Source organism: Eretmochelys imbricata, chromosome 7 (genome assembly GCF_965152235.1).
Source record: "Eretmochelys imbricata isolate rEreImb1 chromosome 7, rEreImb1.hap1, whole genome shotgun sequence".
Classification (NCBI taxonomy): Eukaryota; Metazoa; Chordata; order Testudines; family Cheloniidae; genus Eretmochelys; species Eretmochelys imbricata.
Window position 1 is genome coordinate 37,024,466 of NC_135578.1, and position 20,579 is coordinate 37,045,044.

Sequence of the window (20,579 nt, forward strand, 5' to 3'; positions counted from 1 at the left end):
CATAAACCCAAGCACATATATTTTACTCTTTGCTCAGACTGACATATATTTGAGGTTGAGTTGTTGTTTGATTAATTCTGTTAACCACAACACCAATCTCCTGTCTTGGGAAGGAAACTCAGTGTAGTGGATATTTGACATTAGCAAAAGCAGCTCTTGTTAGAGAGAAAATAATAAAGGGCAAACATGAAGCCACCTGAAAATATTTAAAGCAATAAACTCGATTCAAAACATGATCTGACAATCACGCCCCAGCTACACAGTGTAAATTGTAAAATCTTTAGAACAAACCCCATCTCTCATTCTGTGTACTCTTCAGGGGCATAAACAAGACAGCCAGGCACACAAAACAGTATAGCATAGTTCCGGGGAAAGTGTTGGAGGACCAGGAGGAGTTCAGTGTAATTCAGATTTTTCCTGCCCGTCCGGCTCCCCCAGACACCCCCCATCTGCTCCATCTCCCCCATACACCCTCGCGATCCCCCTGTCTGCTCCATCTTCCCCATCTGCGCCATCTCCCCCCACGCACCCCGCAATCTGCTCCGCCCCCCACCCCACGATGTGTTCATTCACTCTTCCCCCCACCCTCCTCTAGCTTCCCCACCCGCCGCTCCGCTCCCTGTCTCTTTCCTGCACGGCTTGCGGGAAGCGGAGCCCGAGAGCAAAGGGCAGCAGCTTCCCTTAGCCCCGGAGCCTGTGCACGTCTCTGCGCACGTGCTCACGGGGGCGGCGCGTCCCGCGGCCGGACATTGGCCCCTGCTCTGACCCCGCGCTGGGCTTGCGGGAGCGGAGCTGCCTGCAGGGCTCCGGACACTCCCGCGCGCCAGCAGGGGCAGCATGGTGGTGGGGTGAGAGATGGATCCCCTCGACGCGTGGGACCCCTACAGCCGGCCGGCCCGCCGGACCCAGTGGCTGGTCAGCGCCCTGGCGTATCACTACGGGCTGGACCGGGGCGTGGAGAACGAGATCATCGTGCTGGCCACGGGCTTGGACCAGTACTTGCAGGAGATCTTCCACCACCTGGACTGCGAGGCGGAAGGCAGGATCCCCGGCGAGGACTTCCGCACCCTCTGCCAGGTGCTGGGGCTGGCGGACCCGGAGGAGGCGGCGGCCGACCCGGAGGAGTGCGCCGGCCTCTGGGAGGACCTGGCCCCGGAGCTGACTTTCCGCCAGTTCCACGCCAAGCTCTGCGGCTACTTCAGCACCAAGGCCGGCTGCGCGCCGCAGCGCCCGGCGGTGGGCAGGCTGCCGCTGGGCAAGGAGAGCGAGCACATCGAGACCCAGATCCGGCTGCGCAGCCCGCTGCGGCGGCGGCGGGACAAGGCGGGCCAGGGGGCTGCTGCCCTCAAAAGCGGCAGCCCCCGAGGGGCTTCTCCTCCCCCGGCCGCCCCGGGGCTGGCCCCGCACGCCAGGCGGCCGGGCCCCTGCTCCAGGGAGTGCTACGAGGAGATCGTGGCTCTGGAGCAGGCTGAAGACCGGATCGTGAAGCTGGAGGAAGAGAACGGCAGCCTGCGGGAGCTGGTGGAGGACATGCGGGCAGCGCTGCAGAGCAGCGACGCCAGGTGCCTAGCGCTGCAGGTGAGCGGGGAAGGGCACGGGCCGGTGCACGCTGGGGGGGAACTGGCCAGACCCCGCTCCGGGGACTCAGCCTGCGGCCAGAGCGAAACCAACCCTGGGAAACTGACACATGGAGTTAGCGTCAGCGGCAGCTACTGTCCTAGGGCAGCAAAAGCTGCAGAGGTCCCTGTAAAGGCAGGGTGACAGGTCCCACTGTTCCCAAGCCCTGCCACGCCTACACGCTGGCAGTCCAGCGCCCTACCCGCCTTCTTCCTACCAGCAGAAGTTTGAGAGCCGAACGCTGCTCTGATTTCAGGGGCACCTTGGAGTGTAAATCGGGGCAGGGAAAATATGTATTCACTAGCTGCATTTGTCTAGCTGGGGTCGTGCTGCTCCAGTCCTTCCCGAGTGTGAGAGAAAGAGCTAAAAGAAGGGAATATGAAATGCACCATGTTAAACTCTGTGCTCACCCCACTAGGTCTATGAAAGATTTCCAGGAAATCTAATCAGGTTATTGTTGGGTAACTGGATTGTAAAAAGGTTGGATTATTATTGCTACTATGTTTGGGGAGAGATTTAATTAACGGATAAACAGAGTGCATCCGTTTCTATCAGTACTGCTGGACAAGGGAGAGAGGCTTCCATTTCTGGTGTCACTGTAACTGTGCATTAAAAGTTGGTTTAAATTTAACCTAAAGCAGGACAGTACTTCTGTTAACTGAAAGTAAATCTCACTGGAGCTAGGAGTGGTTAAAGGAGCTCATTAACGCTTGTGTTCAGAGCAAACATTTTGTTAATTAGTTTGTGACCTATTTGCACTCACCTCAGTTTTGGGTGAAGGGGCTCTGCCTACCTCCAAATGCTTGTCATGAAAAGCCGTAGAAAATGGATCTTGGTGTTAGGTTCATTCAAACTCCCAATGGTTACACAGTGCAACAAGCTGCTGGAACATATTTTAAAAAGTTAGACCAGTAAAAGCCCATTGAAATAAATGTGGGTGAAAGTTCAAAGGCAGGTGGGAGAATTTATATCCTTCCAGGCCTGGCTGGGTCTACTTGCTGGAAAAGATTTTTGACCTTTCAGTCAGTTTATTTCCTGAGCAATCAAGGCATTCATACTTTTTCAGTGTTAATGTTATATGTAAATCGAAGATGAAGATGCTGTGATTTTCAAAAAATGAACATCTGACATATTAATGATGTTTACCCGAATGATTCAGAGAGTTATGTTCCATCTAGTTCCAGATTACTGAATATAAATAGTTCTGTTTCTAAACAAATGGCAACTTGGATATTTGTCATTATTTCTTCCTGGGTATTGTGTGTTTGTGTTGTTGCTGGTTTTTGTTTAAGACAACCAGTTTGGTTATGTACAATTTTCTAGAGGAAATGTTTTGTTGCAGTATTACTATTTATTAATGAGGCACTATAAGCTAGTGCATTATAGCGTTTGGTGTGTTTTGATCTTACTCTTTTCTTGTATATGGCTTTGGTTTGTCAGTGTTTTATCAGTAATGGATGTGATATTTTAAAAAATATAAATAAATATGAATGTTTGGAGTTTTACCTGTGAGAAAAACAAGTAGGCAGTTCATTGAGCAAGCAATGTTTTGGGACTCACAGATAACCTCTTGAGTTCATAGTTAGGCCCCACTCCTACAATTGAACTGGTGAGCAGACTCTTGCAGAGCCCCACTGACTTTGGGGCCTCAACGCACAGTCCTTGCTCAGGCGGAACTCATTGATTCCAATTAGTAAAGAGTACAGGATTTTAATAGCAGGCATTGCTTGATTGCTCTAGGGAGACAAAGAATATTTCTGGCGTGAAGGAGTAGTATAGAAAGGGTGAGGCCCTAGAAACTTGACTTATGCAGTTTTTTGTGGTGTGACTAGTTAACTTGAGTTAATAAATATACTTAGCATTCAGATAATGCTTATATATGTTTGAAGATCTAATTTGACATTAACTATGAAATCTTCACAACATCCCAGTGAAGTAATACTATCCCTGGTTTACAAATAGGAAAACTGAGACAAAACGGTGAAATTACTGGCCCAGGGCCACAGAGTGAATTACTGGAAGAACTAGGATTAAAACTCAGGACACCCACTGATTACCAGCTTCATGCTAATTCATATAGCCCACATGCCTAAAAGAAGTCGTGGTATGCTTTTCAAAACGCTAGTTGCGCCCCTAAGAACTGACTGAAACAATGGGGAGACATGAAATTAAAATAATATGTGAACATGTAAAACATTTGAGACAAAGTTTGCTGTGCCTCTAATGAGTCAATTTTTCTACATAAATTATGTATTTTGAAAATAATTGCATTACCCAAGGATTTTGCCCAGAACTTTGTGTAGGCCAAAGGTAGATTCCTAATTAAGGGTAGGTTTACTCCAGGTGAAGAAAATATGTAAAAAAAATCTGCCCATTTTCAGCTTTGATTAAAATGTTAAGTTATTTTCAAATAAATTAATCTGTGTTCCTCTTTCTGCTCCTGTTGATTGTAGGTAGGACTGTGGAAAAGCCATGCTAATCATAAGAAAGATGGGACCTGTTTTATAGGAAATAGGAGACTGTTAACTCCCAAACACTCCCAGCCCACCAAGTGCCTTCAGAGTGTCCTAAAGGAGGTGGAACTAATCCGGAATTCCAGGGATGGGCAAATTGAAGAAGCAATTAGGTTCAATCAAGAACTGCAAAAAGAACTGAGGAGTTCCCAGGAAGCTATAGTCACCCTGGAAGACTGCAACCGTAATCTGAAGAGGGAACAGGCAGAAATGAGGAAGAAAGTGGAAGAAGCTAGACATGCAGTCCTTAACAGTCTTGGCAAAGTGAAGGAATTAGAAGCAAAAGCCAATAAAGTGCCACATTTGCAAATATACATCCAGCAGCTAGAATCAGAACTACAGTACTATAGGTAAGTCTGATACCATTCAAAATAAATGTATCAAATCATATTTAAACATAGCTGGCTAGAAAATAAATGCTTATATTAATGAATCTACTAAGATATTTTCTAAAGTGTGGTTGGAGAGGAATTAGGAGCTATCTATTCATTTTGTTAGAAAGGGTCCCTCGCAGAGCTCAATGCCTTCACGGAGTTTGGCCTGAGAAAGAAATACTGGTTTTGGCCTTCAGTGAGGTGGAAAGACTCCCAAAATAACTTACCCACCAATGAAAGTTAGAGTAGTGACACCTCAAGATAAACCTAAAAAGCCATTGTTTACTCAATCCTTTATATATTGCATTTTTCATCTCAAAGGTTTTTTTTGCTATAACTAATTTGAATTGGATTAGTTCTTGTTACTTAAATTAGATACACATAAAAATAGTAACTGAACAGATGATGTTCCATCACTCAGTCTAAACTGACACCTGGACAAACAGCTCAGAAGTGCCATACATAAGGCCAAATTCTGGCCTACAATGTTAAGCTGTGGCGTAACTTATGTCCATCATTTTTCATTGATGGAATGTATTTTACTCCATTAGACAGGAAGCTAATTCAAAACAAAACAGATGATGGGTAATGATTCCATGCCTTGTACCCACTACATAGCCTTCCATTGATGGTAAGACAAAAGGAAGCCAAAAGCAAGAAAAAATAAGCAAGCAGTTAAAGTTGTGGCTTACAGTTCTTAATATATCAGGTGGCCCACTTCACAGTTTTATTAATAGTAGGAGCAATGTTTAATTGAATACCTACTGCATGCCAAGTGAGCACCCATAATTATGACAATATACTTGTGAGACCATGTATCAGTTTTCATACATAGATCACAAAGTCTTTTCAAAGACTATCCCTATTTTACATATGAAGAAACTGAGGCATAGAGAACTTAAGTCAAGTCACACAGTAATTTAGTGACAGTCTGAAACAGAACCTAGGCCTTCCAACTCCTAGCCTTGTGCTTTAACCACTAGGACAACTGCTTGGATAAATATATCTCCAAAACAGAAAAAAATGTGCACAAATTTACTTAGTACCCAATCCTGCTGTTCTTGCTCAGACAAAACTTTCAGTGAACTCATTGATGATTATTTAAGTTGCTGGCAATTTTGCATGCGTCAGTGCTAGATGCATAGACTTAATGTACACATTTAGACGGACATATAACAAAAAGGTAACTCATATGCAAACTGACTTTCTTTCAATTTTTTCCCTGATTCTTTATTTCAAACTGTTATTTTAATATTTTGACTATTCAGAACAGCTTTTCCCTTTTTAATCTGATATTTCCTGTTTCCTTATAGGAGCTATTTGTGGCGTTACAGCTACTATATTGTGTTTATAGGGTGGGGGAAGTATCTAAAAATAATCACTCTATCTGGTGTCTTTCTATGAGCATTGTGTATGTTGATATCTTTGGGTTTACAGAAAATAAATGCATTTCATTAAATAGCTGTACCATTTTAAAATACCATCAAGAGCAAGTAACTTCCAAGACAGCTACTCACAGGGATTTGCTGGCAATGGGTCCAGAACAGAACTGGGAGAAATTTTTTGACTAAAACTTTTTTCAGTGAAAACCACAGATTTGGTGACACCCAAGCATTTCAAGAATTCATGTCAGTTTTGCTGAATAATTTTGGTAAAAAAAATTCATTTTGGTATTTTCAAAACAAATGTCATTCAAAAATGACTGTTTTGGATTTCTTTAATTTTATTTTTAACATTTGTATAAAGTTAAACAAATGCTTGAAATCAAAATAAAACAGTTAATGAAACAATTTTTTTAAATGTTTTTATTCGCAAAAATTTCAAAAAATTTAAGTTTTGGGTTTTACCCAAAATATTTTTTTTTGTTTTTTGGAATTTCCAGCAAATTGAAAAATCTGTTATTTACCCAGCTCTAGTCCTGTATAAGCCATACAGCCTTCTCTCTACTGCCTGAAATAGAAAGTCTCCACTGGCCAATGCAGTGAGAGCTCACTTCCAAAGTTTGATGGAGCATGAAAGCACATTTTTGAGAAGAGGGTAATGAGCTAGTTAAAGATGAATAAGAAACATCAGCCCAGACTTGCTCAGTGAGCGCTGACTTTTGGTTCTGAAAATAACAGCTGGTCTAACACATTTTTCTGTTAGATTTCACCATTGATGAAATGATGATGATGAGCTGGTAGCACTGGTTATACTTAAGACTTCCCAACACTTTCCATTATAAGACTCTGTATTAGTTGCTTATAATTTTGCCAGACTTCAATCTTTTGAGCTGAAATTTTCCATACTGGGTGGTTACCTCCAGATCAGTGGTCTCCAACCTTTTTACGCTGAAGACCACTTTTTGAATTTAAGGGCAACACAGAATCTACTCTGGCCCTTCCCCGAGGCCCCGCCCCTTCCCCAAAGCCCTGCCCTGCTCACTCCATCCTCCCATCTCTCCATCGCTCACTCTCCCCCACCCTCACTCACTTTCACCGGGCTGGGGCAGGGGGTTGGGGTTCGGGAGGGGGTGCAGGCTCTGGGCTGTGGCCAAGGGGTTCGAACTGTGGGAGGGGGCTCCGGACTGAGTCTAGGGCAGGGGTGCAGGAGGGGGTGAGGGGTACAAGCTCTGGGAGGAAATTTGAGTGCAGGAGGGGGCTCTGGGCTCAGGCAGAGTGTTGGGGTGCAGGAGGAGGTGTGGGATGCTTGTTCTGGAGGGGGTCAGGGCTGGGGCAGGGGGTTGGGGTGCAGGAGGGGGTATGGGATGCTGGCTCTGGGAGGGAGCTCAGGGCTGGGGGTTGGGGTATGTCCTCCCACCAGCCAGCACTTACCTCGGGTGGCTCCTGGTCAGTGGTGCAGCAAGGCTAAGGCAGGCTCCCTGCCTGCCCCAGCCCCATGCCTCTCCTGGAAGGGCCGATGTGCCCCTGTGGCCCCGGGGGGAACTGGGGGGGCACATGGCTCCGCGCGCTGCCCCTCTCTGCAGGCACTGCCCCAGCAGCTCCCATTGGCCACAGTTCCCCATTCCCGGCTAATGTGAGCTGCGGGAACGGTGCTTGCAGGCAGGAGCAGCGTATGGAGACTCCTTTCCCCGCCCTGGGCCGCAGGGGTGTGTTGGCAGCTTCTGGGAGCAGCGTGGGATAGGGGCAGGCAGGCAGGGAACCTGCCTTAGCAGCAGCCCCGCTATACCGCCAGAGATCACGATTGCCTGGGAGAGTTTCTAGGATCGACCAGTCGATCGCAATTGGCCAGTTGGTGACCACTGCTCCACATCAATTTTTTTGAGCAAAGTTTTAACAAAAATGGTTCAGCCATTTCAGAGAACAAGATTGGAGGATAATATGTTTTGCCCATGTTAAAAAAAAAAATTCTCTCCAGCCCTAATCTTTTTAGTCTCTCCTCATATGGAAGCTGTTCCATACCCTGGATCATCTTTGTTGCTCTTCTCTGAACCTTTTCCAGTGTGACCATGTCCTTTTACAGATGGGGCGACCAGAACTGGATACAGTATTCAAAGTGTGGGTGGATTTATATAGTAACATTATGATATTTATGGTCTTATTTTTATTCCTTTCCTAATGGTTCCTAACAGACTATTAGCCTTTTTTGACTGCTCAGTGCACAGCAGCATTAGTTTTCAGAGAATATACATGGTGACTCCAAGATCTCTTTCTTGGGTAGTTACAGCTAATTTAGAACCCATCATTGTATATGTATAGTTGGGATTATTTTTTCCAGTGTGCTTTAATCAATGTTGAATTTCATCTGCCATTTTGTTGCTCAGTTATCCTGTTTTGAGAGATCCCTCTATAATTCTTCACAGTCTACTTTGGATTTAACGATCTTCAGTAATTTTGTATCATCTGCTAACATGGCCACTTCACTGTTAACCCCTTTTTCCAAATCATCTATGAATATGGTTAACAGCACAGATCCCAGTACAGATTCTTGGGGGAACCCACTGTTCATCTCTTTCCATTGTGAAAAACTGACCATTTACTCCTACCCTTTGTTTCCTATCTTTTAACAAGTTACTGATCCATAAGAGGACCTTCCCTTTCATCCTATGGCTACTTAGCTTCCTTAAGGTCCCTCACCCAAGGCTTTTGTCAAAGGCTTTCTGAAAGTCTAGATTACCCATATCCACATGCTTGTTGACTCCCCCATAGAATTTTAAGATTGGTGAGGCATGATTTCCCTTTGCAAAAGTTTTGCTGATTCTTAACAAATTGTGTTTATCTGTGTGTCTGATAATTCTGTTATTTATTAAAGTTATAACTAATTTGCCTGCTACTGAAGTTAGGCTTTTCAGCCTGTAATTGCTGAGATCACCTTGGGAGCCCTTTTTAAAAGTCAGTGTTACATTAGCTACCCTCTAGTCATCAGGCACAGAGGCTGATTTAAGCAATAGGTTACACACCACAGTTAGGGTGTAATTTTGTAGTTTGATATCTGAGCTCCTTCAGGACTCTTGTTAATACATAAATGCCCCTGTGGCTGTGGGAGGCATTATGGAAGGTTTGCATGAGCTCTCTTCTGCACAGCTCACTGGCCTCAGATCTGGGGGTGAAAGGAAGGGGGATAGTTGCCTGTGCATAGGTGTGTGTGTGTAACTGATCGTATACCAAAGGGGTCTTTTTAATTAACTGTTACATTTGAAATTTTTCAGACAAGTTTTTAGGAAAGAATCATTATGAATTGTAAGAAAATCCTTTCGCAGCAACTGAAATAAATTCCAGAACCCCTCCCCTGCAAATGTCACAAAATTTCCTGATATACTCATCCCACTGATGTGGGTGAGTGTTTTGAGGTCAACAAGTCATGGCTGAGGTGCGTGTGTGGGGAGACCTGCATTACTGGTGCCCTTGTTCTGTTGATAAGCAGAATCCTGTCTTTTCCAGCATCAATCTGGTCCCTATCTGGGGAACTAAATTAACTTAGAAAACAAAAAACCAAGCTTCAAAGAAAAAGCTCAGGTAGTCTTTAAAGAGCTTTGAGCATGGAGGCTAGAAAAAGTGTATATTAAATTCAAAAATTGTAAAGAGTAAAATGAATTAAACTCACTAAAAGCAAGGACATTTTAAGTTAAAAGACACCATCCCGCCCTCCCCACACCATCCCCAACCTTAGGAAAAAGTCAAGTCATAACATTCATCTTCAACACATCATGACTACTGTAGATGTGTCCCTATCATATCATATGAGTATGACCTAGAGGCTTTAATACGCAAATCTTTTGGAACAATTTTGTAATGTACTTGCTACAATATATACATATAGTGCATAATGAAAAAAATTACTGCACAGGTCCAGTACTGAATTTTAAAATGTTAGTGAATTGAGTATTAAAACAAACAAAAACTGAACCACCATCTAAAATGCAACACCAAAAGAAGCAATCCACAGTAGGGATTATGGACTGGCTAAAATGGATTAGAGAAAAAATTACAGGTTTTTCTCCTTAAAGCAGCAGAGGGACAAGGAGGAAACAAACTGTTTTTTCATCCCACTTGAAACAAAAACAAAGGCCAAATTGATCTTAGTGAAACAGAGTTAGTAATGGAGATGGTTGACAGAGCTTTTACTGTAGCAGTGCTAACCAGCACTACGCTAGTTATATAGGTCAATGCAAGGGGTCAGACAATGCTAATTATGCTCCTAGTATGCATGGCCTGATTCACAATTATTTAATTATCCTTTAGTATTTATATGAGTTAAACAAGAAATCTCTTCTGTATGGACTGCACAATAGTCTGTTTCATCCATTCACATACACATATAAATCTGACAAATGGATGCTTACGATGCCATTTTCCTCTGATTTATATTCACCAGTGCTGATTTTTCAAAATAGTTACATTTTATATCAACAGTATCCGAAGATGATGTGTGGATCTTCCCTTTCTATAAGTCTACAACCTGACTTTGTAGAGGGTGAACCTAATGTAATAGGTCTTTTCCATTTCTAAGGGCATGTCTACACTTACCGTGGATCGACATTGCAATGATCGATCCACAAGTGGTCGATTTAGCAGGTCTAGTGAAGTCCCGCTAAATCGACCACAGATCGCTCTCCAGTTGACTCTGGTACTCCACCAGAACAAGAAGCATAAGGTAAGTCAACCCAATGCGGTGTAGACACCGCAAGAAGTCGACCTAAGCTACATCGACTCAAGCTATGTTATTCACGTAGCTGGAGTTGTATAACTTAGGTCGACGTAACCCCATAGTGTAGACCTGCCCTAATTTTCAATATGGACCAAGTAAATCCAAAGTAGACATGCTGATCCAAGAAGGCGGAGGAAAGGAATATTTCCCCCTACTGGTCTGTTTTAGAATGCTTCTATTAGGTGAAGGTGGGAAAGTACTACAGAGAAAATACTTTCCCTGCCCCCACAAAAAAGGTGTTTTCATGGTATCAATATGTAAATGTGTTATTTCAAGCCAGGCACTGATGTAGAGCTTATATTTAGCTCTTTTCCGCAATTTTAATAAAATTAATATTAATAGAAAGAAATTAAACTGCAGAGTTTCAGCACAAGAGCTTTAGGAACATGCTGTTTAAAGTTAATAGTGCCTGTCTGGTATGATAAGCATTTTACAAAGATAAAAAAAGGGAATATTCAGTGTTGGGAAACATTTAAAATGGATTGTATAGTACAGCTGGGCAGAACCAGATTTTTCATTTCACAGGGAGTGTCATGAGTTTGAAACATTTTCTGTTTCAAAATAAAATGAAAGCAAAAAGCTTCAAAATTCCCCACAAAATGAGATTGCAGAGGAAAAAATAGTTATAGGTCAATTGCAATGCTTTGTTGCAATACAATCAAAATGTTTTGTTCCAATTTTTACTTTTATTTCTTTTATATTACATTTATAACAGAAGTCATTTCAAAACAGAAAATATACGTGTTCTGTTCTGAAAAGGTCAATATGGAATGTTTGACCTTATCAAGATGTTTTTCAATTTTTCTTTTGAAAACTTTCCTCGAAGTAAACACATTTATGTAAAACAATTTGCTTTCAACAAACAGGCATTTTCTGACAGAAAAACATTCTGTTGGAAAATTTACGACCAGCTCTGTTGTGTAGTTGTCATACTAGAGATGTCACAAGAACCTCCCCCCCCCCCACCCTGCCAAAAAAAAGAAAAAGATTTGGGTATATCTAAATGTAGAGAGAAAGTACCTGGCCTTTCACAGAAAGAACCTTGCCACTTACAGACAGCTAGCCTTCCCCTTCACCTGGGGCACTGTGCCATCATGTTTCCGATCCTCAGGTGGGGAAGGACCATCTGTACTAGCAGAGACAATGTCTGGAAATAGTTGGATCACAGAACATACTCACTGATTCAGAAGTCCTTACTCAAGCAAACTTTTCATTCAAGTCAATGAGAATTTTGTGTTAAGACCTGCCAGATCAGGGCTAAGGTGCATTATATTACTCCTTTTGCACTGTTAGAGCACAGTGGGTTGGCAAGAGAGAGCTGACAAACATATCTAGGTGCAAGAGAAGTGTGGAACTCTGACAATATCTAATTATTGAAATGATTTCCCTTCTTTTACAAAACAAATTCTTTAAACATCAGATTGTTTATCAAGTATAAACAAATCAAAACTGTATCATTATTTTCTAAATATCATAGATGTGGTGAGGGAGAGGAAATCATGGTACCTTGCAAGTCATAGTACAGTAAGGTTTAAAAAAAAATCTAGATTTGCACTGATCTTTGGATGCCAACATGTTAAAGCACTTCATATAATCAAATGTATCGTTTCCTTTTATATTTCAACTGTCTTGATGTATAGAATTCAGTTTCCTCTAGTACTGTAAATTGCAGCCTTTACAGCCAAATAGGTTACTCCAGAAATTCTTAATTGAGAAGTTTTAATGATGTTGGAGATCATAGAATCATAGAATATCAGGGTTGGAAGGGACCACAGGAGATCATCTAGTCCAACCCCCTGCTCAAAGCAGGACCAATCCCCAAATGACAGCTTCATGTCTTTCAATGCAAAGTAATATTTTATGGCCTCTCTTGTACATGTGCACTGAGGTTCCTGCTGTCAGCTCCATATGGAGGCCCTGAATGACTGGTAAATTTGAAAGGGGAAGACAATCAAAGCTAGCCTCCTTATTATAAAAGTGTACTTTTAAAAACATGTACTGTTTATGGTCCCAATCCTACAAGATGCTGGGCCCTCTCAACTCAGTTTAATGGGAATCCCCTCTAGAGAGGGCATGAAATCTGAATGGAGACTGTGGGCTCACTAGACTGCATATTCAGATCCACAAACTGATAAAAGCCCTGGCCATTTTTTCATATTTGTTTTTCTCCTTTGTTTCTAAAGAAATTAAATACAAAAACAAAACAGAAGAGCCTCAAAAAGTTAATGCACTACTTGGCCACGTTCATACAATATTAAGTGGAGATGGGACAAAACTGAAGGCACTTGGATCTGAGGTTCTGAATTTCAGGGCAGGGGGAATTTGGCTGCAGATCAAGCATTTATGGGATTTCATTCCAAGGCTTTGTTCAGATGAGGCTAAAATTGCATGAGACCAACTGACTTTGTGAGACTTGTGCAATTTGGACCCCAGCGTCCCACAAAAACATTTTGTGAGATTCCAGTGAGCCCCAGCTCTGATTTAACCTTTACTCTGACAACAGCCCCCCCCAAGCTCATCCAGATCTTAACAGCCCTTCCTGGGCCCATCTGTAATATTAAGGCATTCTTAAAACCACCTAACAGATATGTGTAAGGTCTAGGAGGGGTCAGGTTTCAGTTCCTGTGAGAGTAACAACTTCAAATTGCTTGCCTTTGGGGTCTTTAAAATCTTTTTCTTCAGCACTTAGCCAGACAGTCGGCCGTAGCAATGGCTCATCATTTGGTCCATTCCTACAAAAATGTAATAGAACAGGTTTATTAATTTAAACTGAGAAACATTTATAGGTGAAGAACAACGATAACCTGGGAACTGAACTCTTGGATGGTGAAACAGACTGTGACTGAAGCAGCTGCCTGAATATTGACACTCTATCAGCTGTAAGAGCAGTCAACCAGATTGTTCTAGGTGATTGCTTTGACCTTCTCCTTCTTAACTCCCACCCACCAAGCACGTTCCCAGGGTAAACAGGAGGTTGCAATTAGTTACTTGTTATGTTAAGAGTTGGAAACAAAAAAAAAAAGAGAACTTGAAAATGTTCTTAAATAAATTAAAAGTATTAACAACTGAAAACCTTTGCATGTGTCCCTTGACTGACTAAGATTCCTTACAGTGCATTGACCATTCCTAAACAGGGTCAGGTTGGGGTAATACTGGCAAGAGGGCACCTTAAAAGGGACATATAGGTTTCTGGTGGTCTATTATTATTCATCTCCAGTAGAAAGAAGCTTAAACAACCATTTCAACATACTTAGGTCTGTTCACATCAAATAAAATGTATAGAATCTGTTTCAGCAAAGGTTGTTTTGTTTTGGATGTACAAAGTGTTTATCTGTACTTTTGACATGTGTTGGTTTCAAATAACAGCAAAACCTTTGCTCCAGATTCATTAAAATTAACACTGAAGAATGCCTATCCAAAAGGAAGGCTGCTCTTGCTCTATTTAATCTGATAGCTGAAATATAGCCAAATCTAGTTCTCTTTAGGCTTTTCAGTGCTGGACATTTAGTTACACAGCATCTATTCTTGGGAGACTTTGCTGGGCTTCTCATTAAATCCTCCTTTTTTTTATCCAGCTTGCCCTATTTGATGAGTTTCAATGGGAGCACAATAGCAGTGTTGCATGTAGGGACACTGCCTATTCATTCCAACAGACCTACATTTGCACAGCCTGAGAACTTCTTTCCATAAGTCTGAGTAGGAACTCTTTGTTGCACACATTGTAGCTGTCACTTAGCAACCCCCACTGCAATGAATACTTTCCAGCTGCTGAAATATTAACGCCTGTGAGCATTACAATGGTGAGGAAAGACAAAAATCATCCAGACCAAAGGACCGAATGAGTTTTGTCATATAGCATGTGCCATATCTATTGTGTGCAAAATCTTTAAAAGCAGATTCCAGCATTTCATTGGTTAATTAACTAGAGCCTCTCTAACAAAATTCATTTAGTCCAGAAGCAGGCCAGGTGATGTTTCTGCCTCTGTCAAATTTGTTCCAGGGAGGGGAACTTTAATTTCAGCCAGCAGCTCCATTGGTACCCTGCCCGTTGAGGTGGATGTAGATGTACTCCATCAGTGCATCCCAGGGCTGCCCTGGCACATCCCCAGTGACAGCACAACTCCAGTTCTGAACTGCATTACCCTCCCCCACTACCTATGGAGTCCCCAGCAGAGAGATGTGGCCACCTTGTATCATCACAGCCTTTCCACTGGCAGACTTTCTGAAGCCAGGAGCCATGCAACTTGGTTTACACCAGCAAAACCAGCTAGCCCTTTAAATCATAAGCAGCTTCCTAAACAGTCCATTTACACATAAAAAGAAACAAATGAATTCCCTTCTGCAATTTGATGGGTGCATGCTTTCTCTGTCTCTCATAGGCTATCAAACTTGGACTTCTCACTTCTCAGAAAGGGATCATTTCTTGATTTTCATTCTTGTGAACCAAGTCTGAAAAGAAATGGCACTAGTCCGCTCATCAGATACATATAGAAAGTGAGAATAAAACCTAACAGACAATTCCTGCTTTCTTTATTCATGTGAGTAGCTCCACTGAATTCATTGGGACTACTCATATGAGTAAGAAAAGTAGGATGTGGTGCTAAAAACTTAACGAATGTGAGTGTTGCAAACCTTTTAGATATGCACTTCAAAGCATCACATTAATCTTGAACTTCTGGTTCTTCTGACAGAATCTCTCTGGCTCTCTACTTGTCAAACAGAGCTTGAATAAAATTCAGAATGCCAAGCAGAGTCTAGGTACTAGGGCTGGATCCTACAGGAGCCAAGCCGAGCATGGTGGTCCTGATTCAGCAAAATACTTAAACGCATGCTTAACTTTAAGACTTAGGCAACCCCGTTGAAGCCCCATTAAGAAAATTAATAAATTAACAAATCATCTCTCATAATAGTGGATGGGATTTTGGGTCCCAGCTCACCCAAGCCACTTTGAAAATCAGCCAGTATTGATACTGCATGTCCTGAAAGACACACAGCTGAAGAATTCTCAACTCTTTTAGCCTTTTTATTCTATAGTAAGTGTAAAAGGGAGAGTTAATTGTTTCAGAGTGTTCAATCACAATCTCACAAGAATGAAGGGAAGGAGAATTTTAAAGAAAAAAATATTACTTTCCCTCAGCTCCTCAGACCATCCTCCTAAACACAGAAATGCCTGGAGGATGCAAAAACAGTCAGTAGTTTACAGGAAGTTACTAATAGCCCAGATGTTAGAATTGGTTGAAATAATTTGTTCTGTACAAGGGAAAAAAATCTGCCCTCATAATTTGGAAGAATTACTGTTCTTCAGGGGAGGAGACCTTATGTGCAGGAATGCACCCTGAGGACCATAATAATATGACAAAATGAATGAAGTCACCCTGGAATAGCTCACGGGAGACTTGCAGATGTTACTGTAGAAAAAAATATGACCTTTTTGTATTCCAAAAAAAAGCATGGAAGGACAAAGTCATGCTTTCGGAATGAATGACCTAGAGACACCATATTCTAAACTGTAGGGGGGAAAAAACACACTTAGTTGATTTTTGATTTGTAGATCATATCTTTTGCTTCACCTCTGCTGTAGCCAGAGTTTGCACTTCAGTCTTTAATCTACTATAGTTTAACCATCTAGAGAATGGTTTCAGAGGGTAGCTGTGTTAGTCTGTATCAGCAAAAAGAATGAGGAATACTTGTGGCACCTTAGAGACTAACACAGTTATTTGGGCATAAGCTTTCGTGGGCTAAAACCCACTTCATCAGATGCATGCAGTGGAAAATACAGTAGGAAGATATATGTATACAAAGAACATGAAAAAATGGGGGTTGCCATACCAACTCTAACAAGACTAATCAATTAAGGTGGGCTGTTATCAGCAGGAGAAAAAAAACTTTTGTAGTGAGAATCAGGATGGCCCATTTCCAACAGTTGACAAGAAGATATGAGTAAGAGTAGGGGAAAAATTAGCATGGGGAAATAGTTTTTAGTTTGTGTAATGATTCATCCCCTCCCAGTCTTTATTCAAGCCTAATCTGATGGTGTCCAGTTTGCAATTTAATTCCAGTTCTGCAGTTTCATGTTGGAGTCTGTTTTTGAAGATTTTTGTTGAAGAATTGCCACTTTTAGGTCTGTTATTGAGTGACCAGGGAGATTGAAGTGTTCTTCTACTGGTTTTTGAATGTTATGATTCCTGATGTCTAGCTGTCACCTTCAGCCCCCAACTAAAACCTCTCCAGTGCATCATCAAGGATCTACAACCTATCCTGAAGGATGATCTCTCACTCTCACAGATCTTGGGAAACAGGCCAGTCCTCACTTACAGACAGGCCCCCAACCTGAAGCAACGAGAAACCACACACCACACAACAAAAACGCTAACCCAGGAACCAATCCCTGCAACAAAGCCCGTTGCCAACTCTGTCCACATACCTATTCAAGGGACACCATCATAGGACCTAATCACGTCAGCCACACCATCAGGGGCTCGTTCACCTGCACATCTACCAATGTGATATATGCCATCATGTGCCAGCAATGCCCCTTTGCCATGTACTTTGGCCAGACTGGTCAGTCTCTATGCAAAAGAATAAATGGACACAAATCAGACGTCAAGAATTATAACATTCAAAAACCAGTCAGAGAACACTTCGACCTCCCTGGACACTCAATTACAGACCTAAAAGTCGAAATTCTTCAACAAAAAAACTTTAAAAACAGACTCCAACGAGAAACTGCAGAACTGGAATTAATTTGCAAACTGGACACCATTAAATTAGGCTTGAATAAAGACTGGGAGTGGATGAGTCATTACACAAACTAAAAACTATTTCCCCATGCTAATTTTTCCCCTACTGTTACCCACACCTTAGAATCATAGAATATCAGGGTTGGAAGGGACCTCAGGAGGTCATCTAGTCCAACCCCCTGCTCAAAGCAGGACCAATCCCCAATTAAATCATCCCAGCCAGGGCTTTGTCAAGCCTGACCTTAAAAACTTCTAAGGAAGGAGATTCTACCACCTCCCTAGGTAACTTGTCAACTGTTTGAAATGGGCCATCCTGATTCTCACTACAAAAGTTTTTTTTCTCCTGCGGATAATAGCCCACCTTAACTGATTAGTCTCATTAGAGCTGGTATGGCAACCTCCATTTTTTCATGTTCTCTGTGTATATATATATATATATATATATATATATATATCTTCCTACTGTATTTTCCACTGTATGCATCCGATGAAACGGATTTTAGCCCATGAAAGCTTATGCCCAAATAAATGTGTTAGTCTCTAAGGTGCCACAAGTACTCCTCGTTCTTTTATCTAGAGAATTAAATTAATTTAGCCCTTTACTTGATTACATGTTCTTCTCTCTTTTAGCATTCCTAGATCAGTATTTTGATAATGTTCATGCTATCAATTGCCCCAGTAAATTATTTTTTAATTATCTAAAAGCATTGGAAAATATCCACGAATGGAAAAATAGGAGTTGAGCCACCCAGCTATACTGAAAACTCACCACTGTCAAAGATATGTTTGGACTCCATCTTTGGGCCAGTCTGGGCTGATATGTCGCAAAGGATCTTGAACACCCCTAGTCTATTTAGAATGATTATATGGTCTTAGGAGATGTTATTATGGCAACGAACCACAGATTTTTGGATATACAAATAGACAACAGCTCCAATGTGACTTGAAGCTGCCAAGATTCTAAACTGATTAGGGCAGGTGAGCCAATGTGCGTCATTTATAAAACCAAATATTTCTGTATTTTCAGAGAAGCAGGAATGTTATTTAGCAGTACATGTGGGTAGGATTACAGCAAATATATTCCATGCTGGCCTTCTGATTTTATTTCCAGTCTCCTCTGCACTGAGGATAGCAAATAGAGGATCATTGCTCAAATTCAGTGCCAGGTTCTATTCTATTTACTTTCAATTACATGTATTTTTTTCCAAGTTTATAATAAGCATCTCATCTATGTAACAGGTGTAAATATTACTTGCAGTGCAGAATAGTAGGGCTTTAGCTTTGCAGTGGTTTTTTTTCCCCCAGGTTTTTATTTATGATACTCAGCAGATTTGTGGATAACTGTAAAACTGCCCCACAAATCTGAATCTCTGTCATCTACATCAATAGCTGTTGGCAGTTATTCAAGCAGTCACAATTCAAACAAAATTCTGCTCTCAAAAGACTTTAAAAAAAATTCCACACCCTATGGGCAACATTTTAATTAAATGACCTCTGCATTTGAGCTAGAGGTTTTGCACATCATCCTGAGAGATTATCTCACACTGTAAACATTCGGATACAGGCAGACACTCCAAAACTCCAAAGTTCAGAGTTGGATCCAGGATTTTGGCTGAGACCATTATACAGATGAATGACATTTCCAAAATCCAGATCCACATCTGGTGAAAGAAATCAAATAATCCTGGAGTTCTGTTGTGCATAAATCCTGGGTTTTGGTTTGTGGCTACAAAAATCAGCCCTTTACCTATGCATTTCCAATAATACTTTGCCCTTTTATAGCACCTTCTGAGGATCTCACAACAGTTTGCAAAAATTAATAAATGTGGCCTTTCAGCATCCCAGTGAGAGAACTAGATATTATTTATCCCCATTTCATAGATGGGGAAACTAAGGCACAGAGAGAAAATGATTTGTCCAATGTCTCACAGCAAATCTATGTTCTAGGACCTTGATTCCTCTCTACACCCAATTCGCAAATGATATTTTCACATGAACTTTCATATGCAAAAATTTAGGTGGGAAGTAAGTTGCATATGCAAACTTGGAGGCCAGGATGAGGTCCCTTTGGAAATTTCTGTGGAAGAAAGAACCTCAATGCACATAGCAGAGTTCTTAAAAACTCTTGAAAAATGTGTACAAAGCTAATTGATGGCGTTTTTCAACGCTGTCTTTTCGGTGGAAAAAGCTCTGAAGAGTGCCCGAGTTTCTAATGGAAACTGGCATCACACATCATTCAATTTAACACAGGAGGTGCCAAGTGTAAGGAATCAGATTGCATTGGAAGTGCCCCAAACCATTCAGTCTAACCACAGAACAAGATTAGGGCCCCATACTTAGTTTTATGAAGAGTCTCTTTTCATAGCATAAAATTTTGGTGAAGGTTTGTGATGTCACATTAGTCATAACACTGGAAAACCTGGCACATGCAGCACATCTGCTCAGCTTTTATTCTCTCCTCTTGACTTGACCCCATCATATATACTTGGCATTAGTTCACAACACAGAACACTGGAGGTATTCGGTAGTGCTTACTGAAAGGTCAGCCAAGTTTAAAGTAGAATTTAGTAAGATTTGAGTTGAGGTTCGAGTAAAATATTCCAGTATTCCTGGAGCTGGCAGACCTAGGTAGCATTTTGTTTACTAAAAGACTAGAGAGTGACCCTTTGAAATATAAACAATCTGAATTAATGAAAAGCACAGCTAAGACTTATGCAAATGTCAGGAATCCTTACAGAAAAAGCACTTATTCCACCAGCTTCCATGGCAGCAAATATTTAGAGTGGGATTTGAAAATGAAAGTGAATTGAATGATTTTTTTCCTTTGAATAATGATCCATAGCACCTAAGTAATTTAGGAGTACAAGTTCCATTGATTTTGCATGGTGAAGAAGGGTGGGGTGGGACATCAGGAAGCTGTTTATGTCTCTGTGGGCCGGTCTGCACTGACCCAAACCCTAGCTCTAGTGCAGGGGTTCTCGCAACAAACTTTTTGGTGGCCTCAGAGTGTGGCCACCAACTCTTGCTGGTGGCCACACTGACACTTGTCCCTAAAATTATTTATTTTTCCTAAAGCTAATAAAGTAATATGCACATGTATACATCCAAATCAGTGTAATTTATTTATGTAAGGTTTGGGTTTTTTTTTTCAGACTCAGTAATAAAAATCACACACAGTTATCTCTATT

General features: G+C 41.6%; 1 protein-coding gene across 1 annotated transcript in view; it reads left to right on the plus strand.

Annotated features, from left to right (window-relative positions):
• Positions 1 to 855: 855 nt before the first annotated feature.
• Positions 856 to 20,579, plus strand: part of EFCC1 (EF-hand and coiled-coil domain containing 1) — an 84,705-nt gene continuing 64,981 nt past the window's right edge. Inside the window, 2 exon segments of the mRNA XM_077822927.1 lie at positions 856 to 1,578; positions 4,071 to 4,484. Of these exon segments, the coding sequence (XP_077679053.1) occupies positions 856 to 1,578; positions 4,071 to 4,484 (1,137 nt within the window).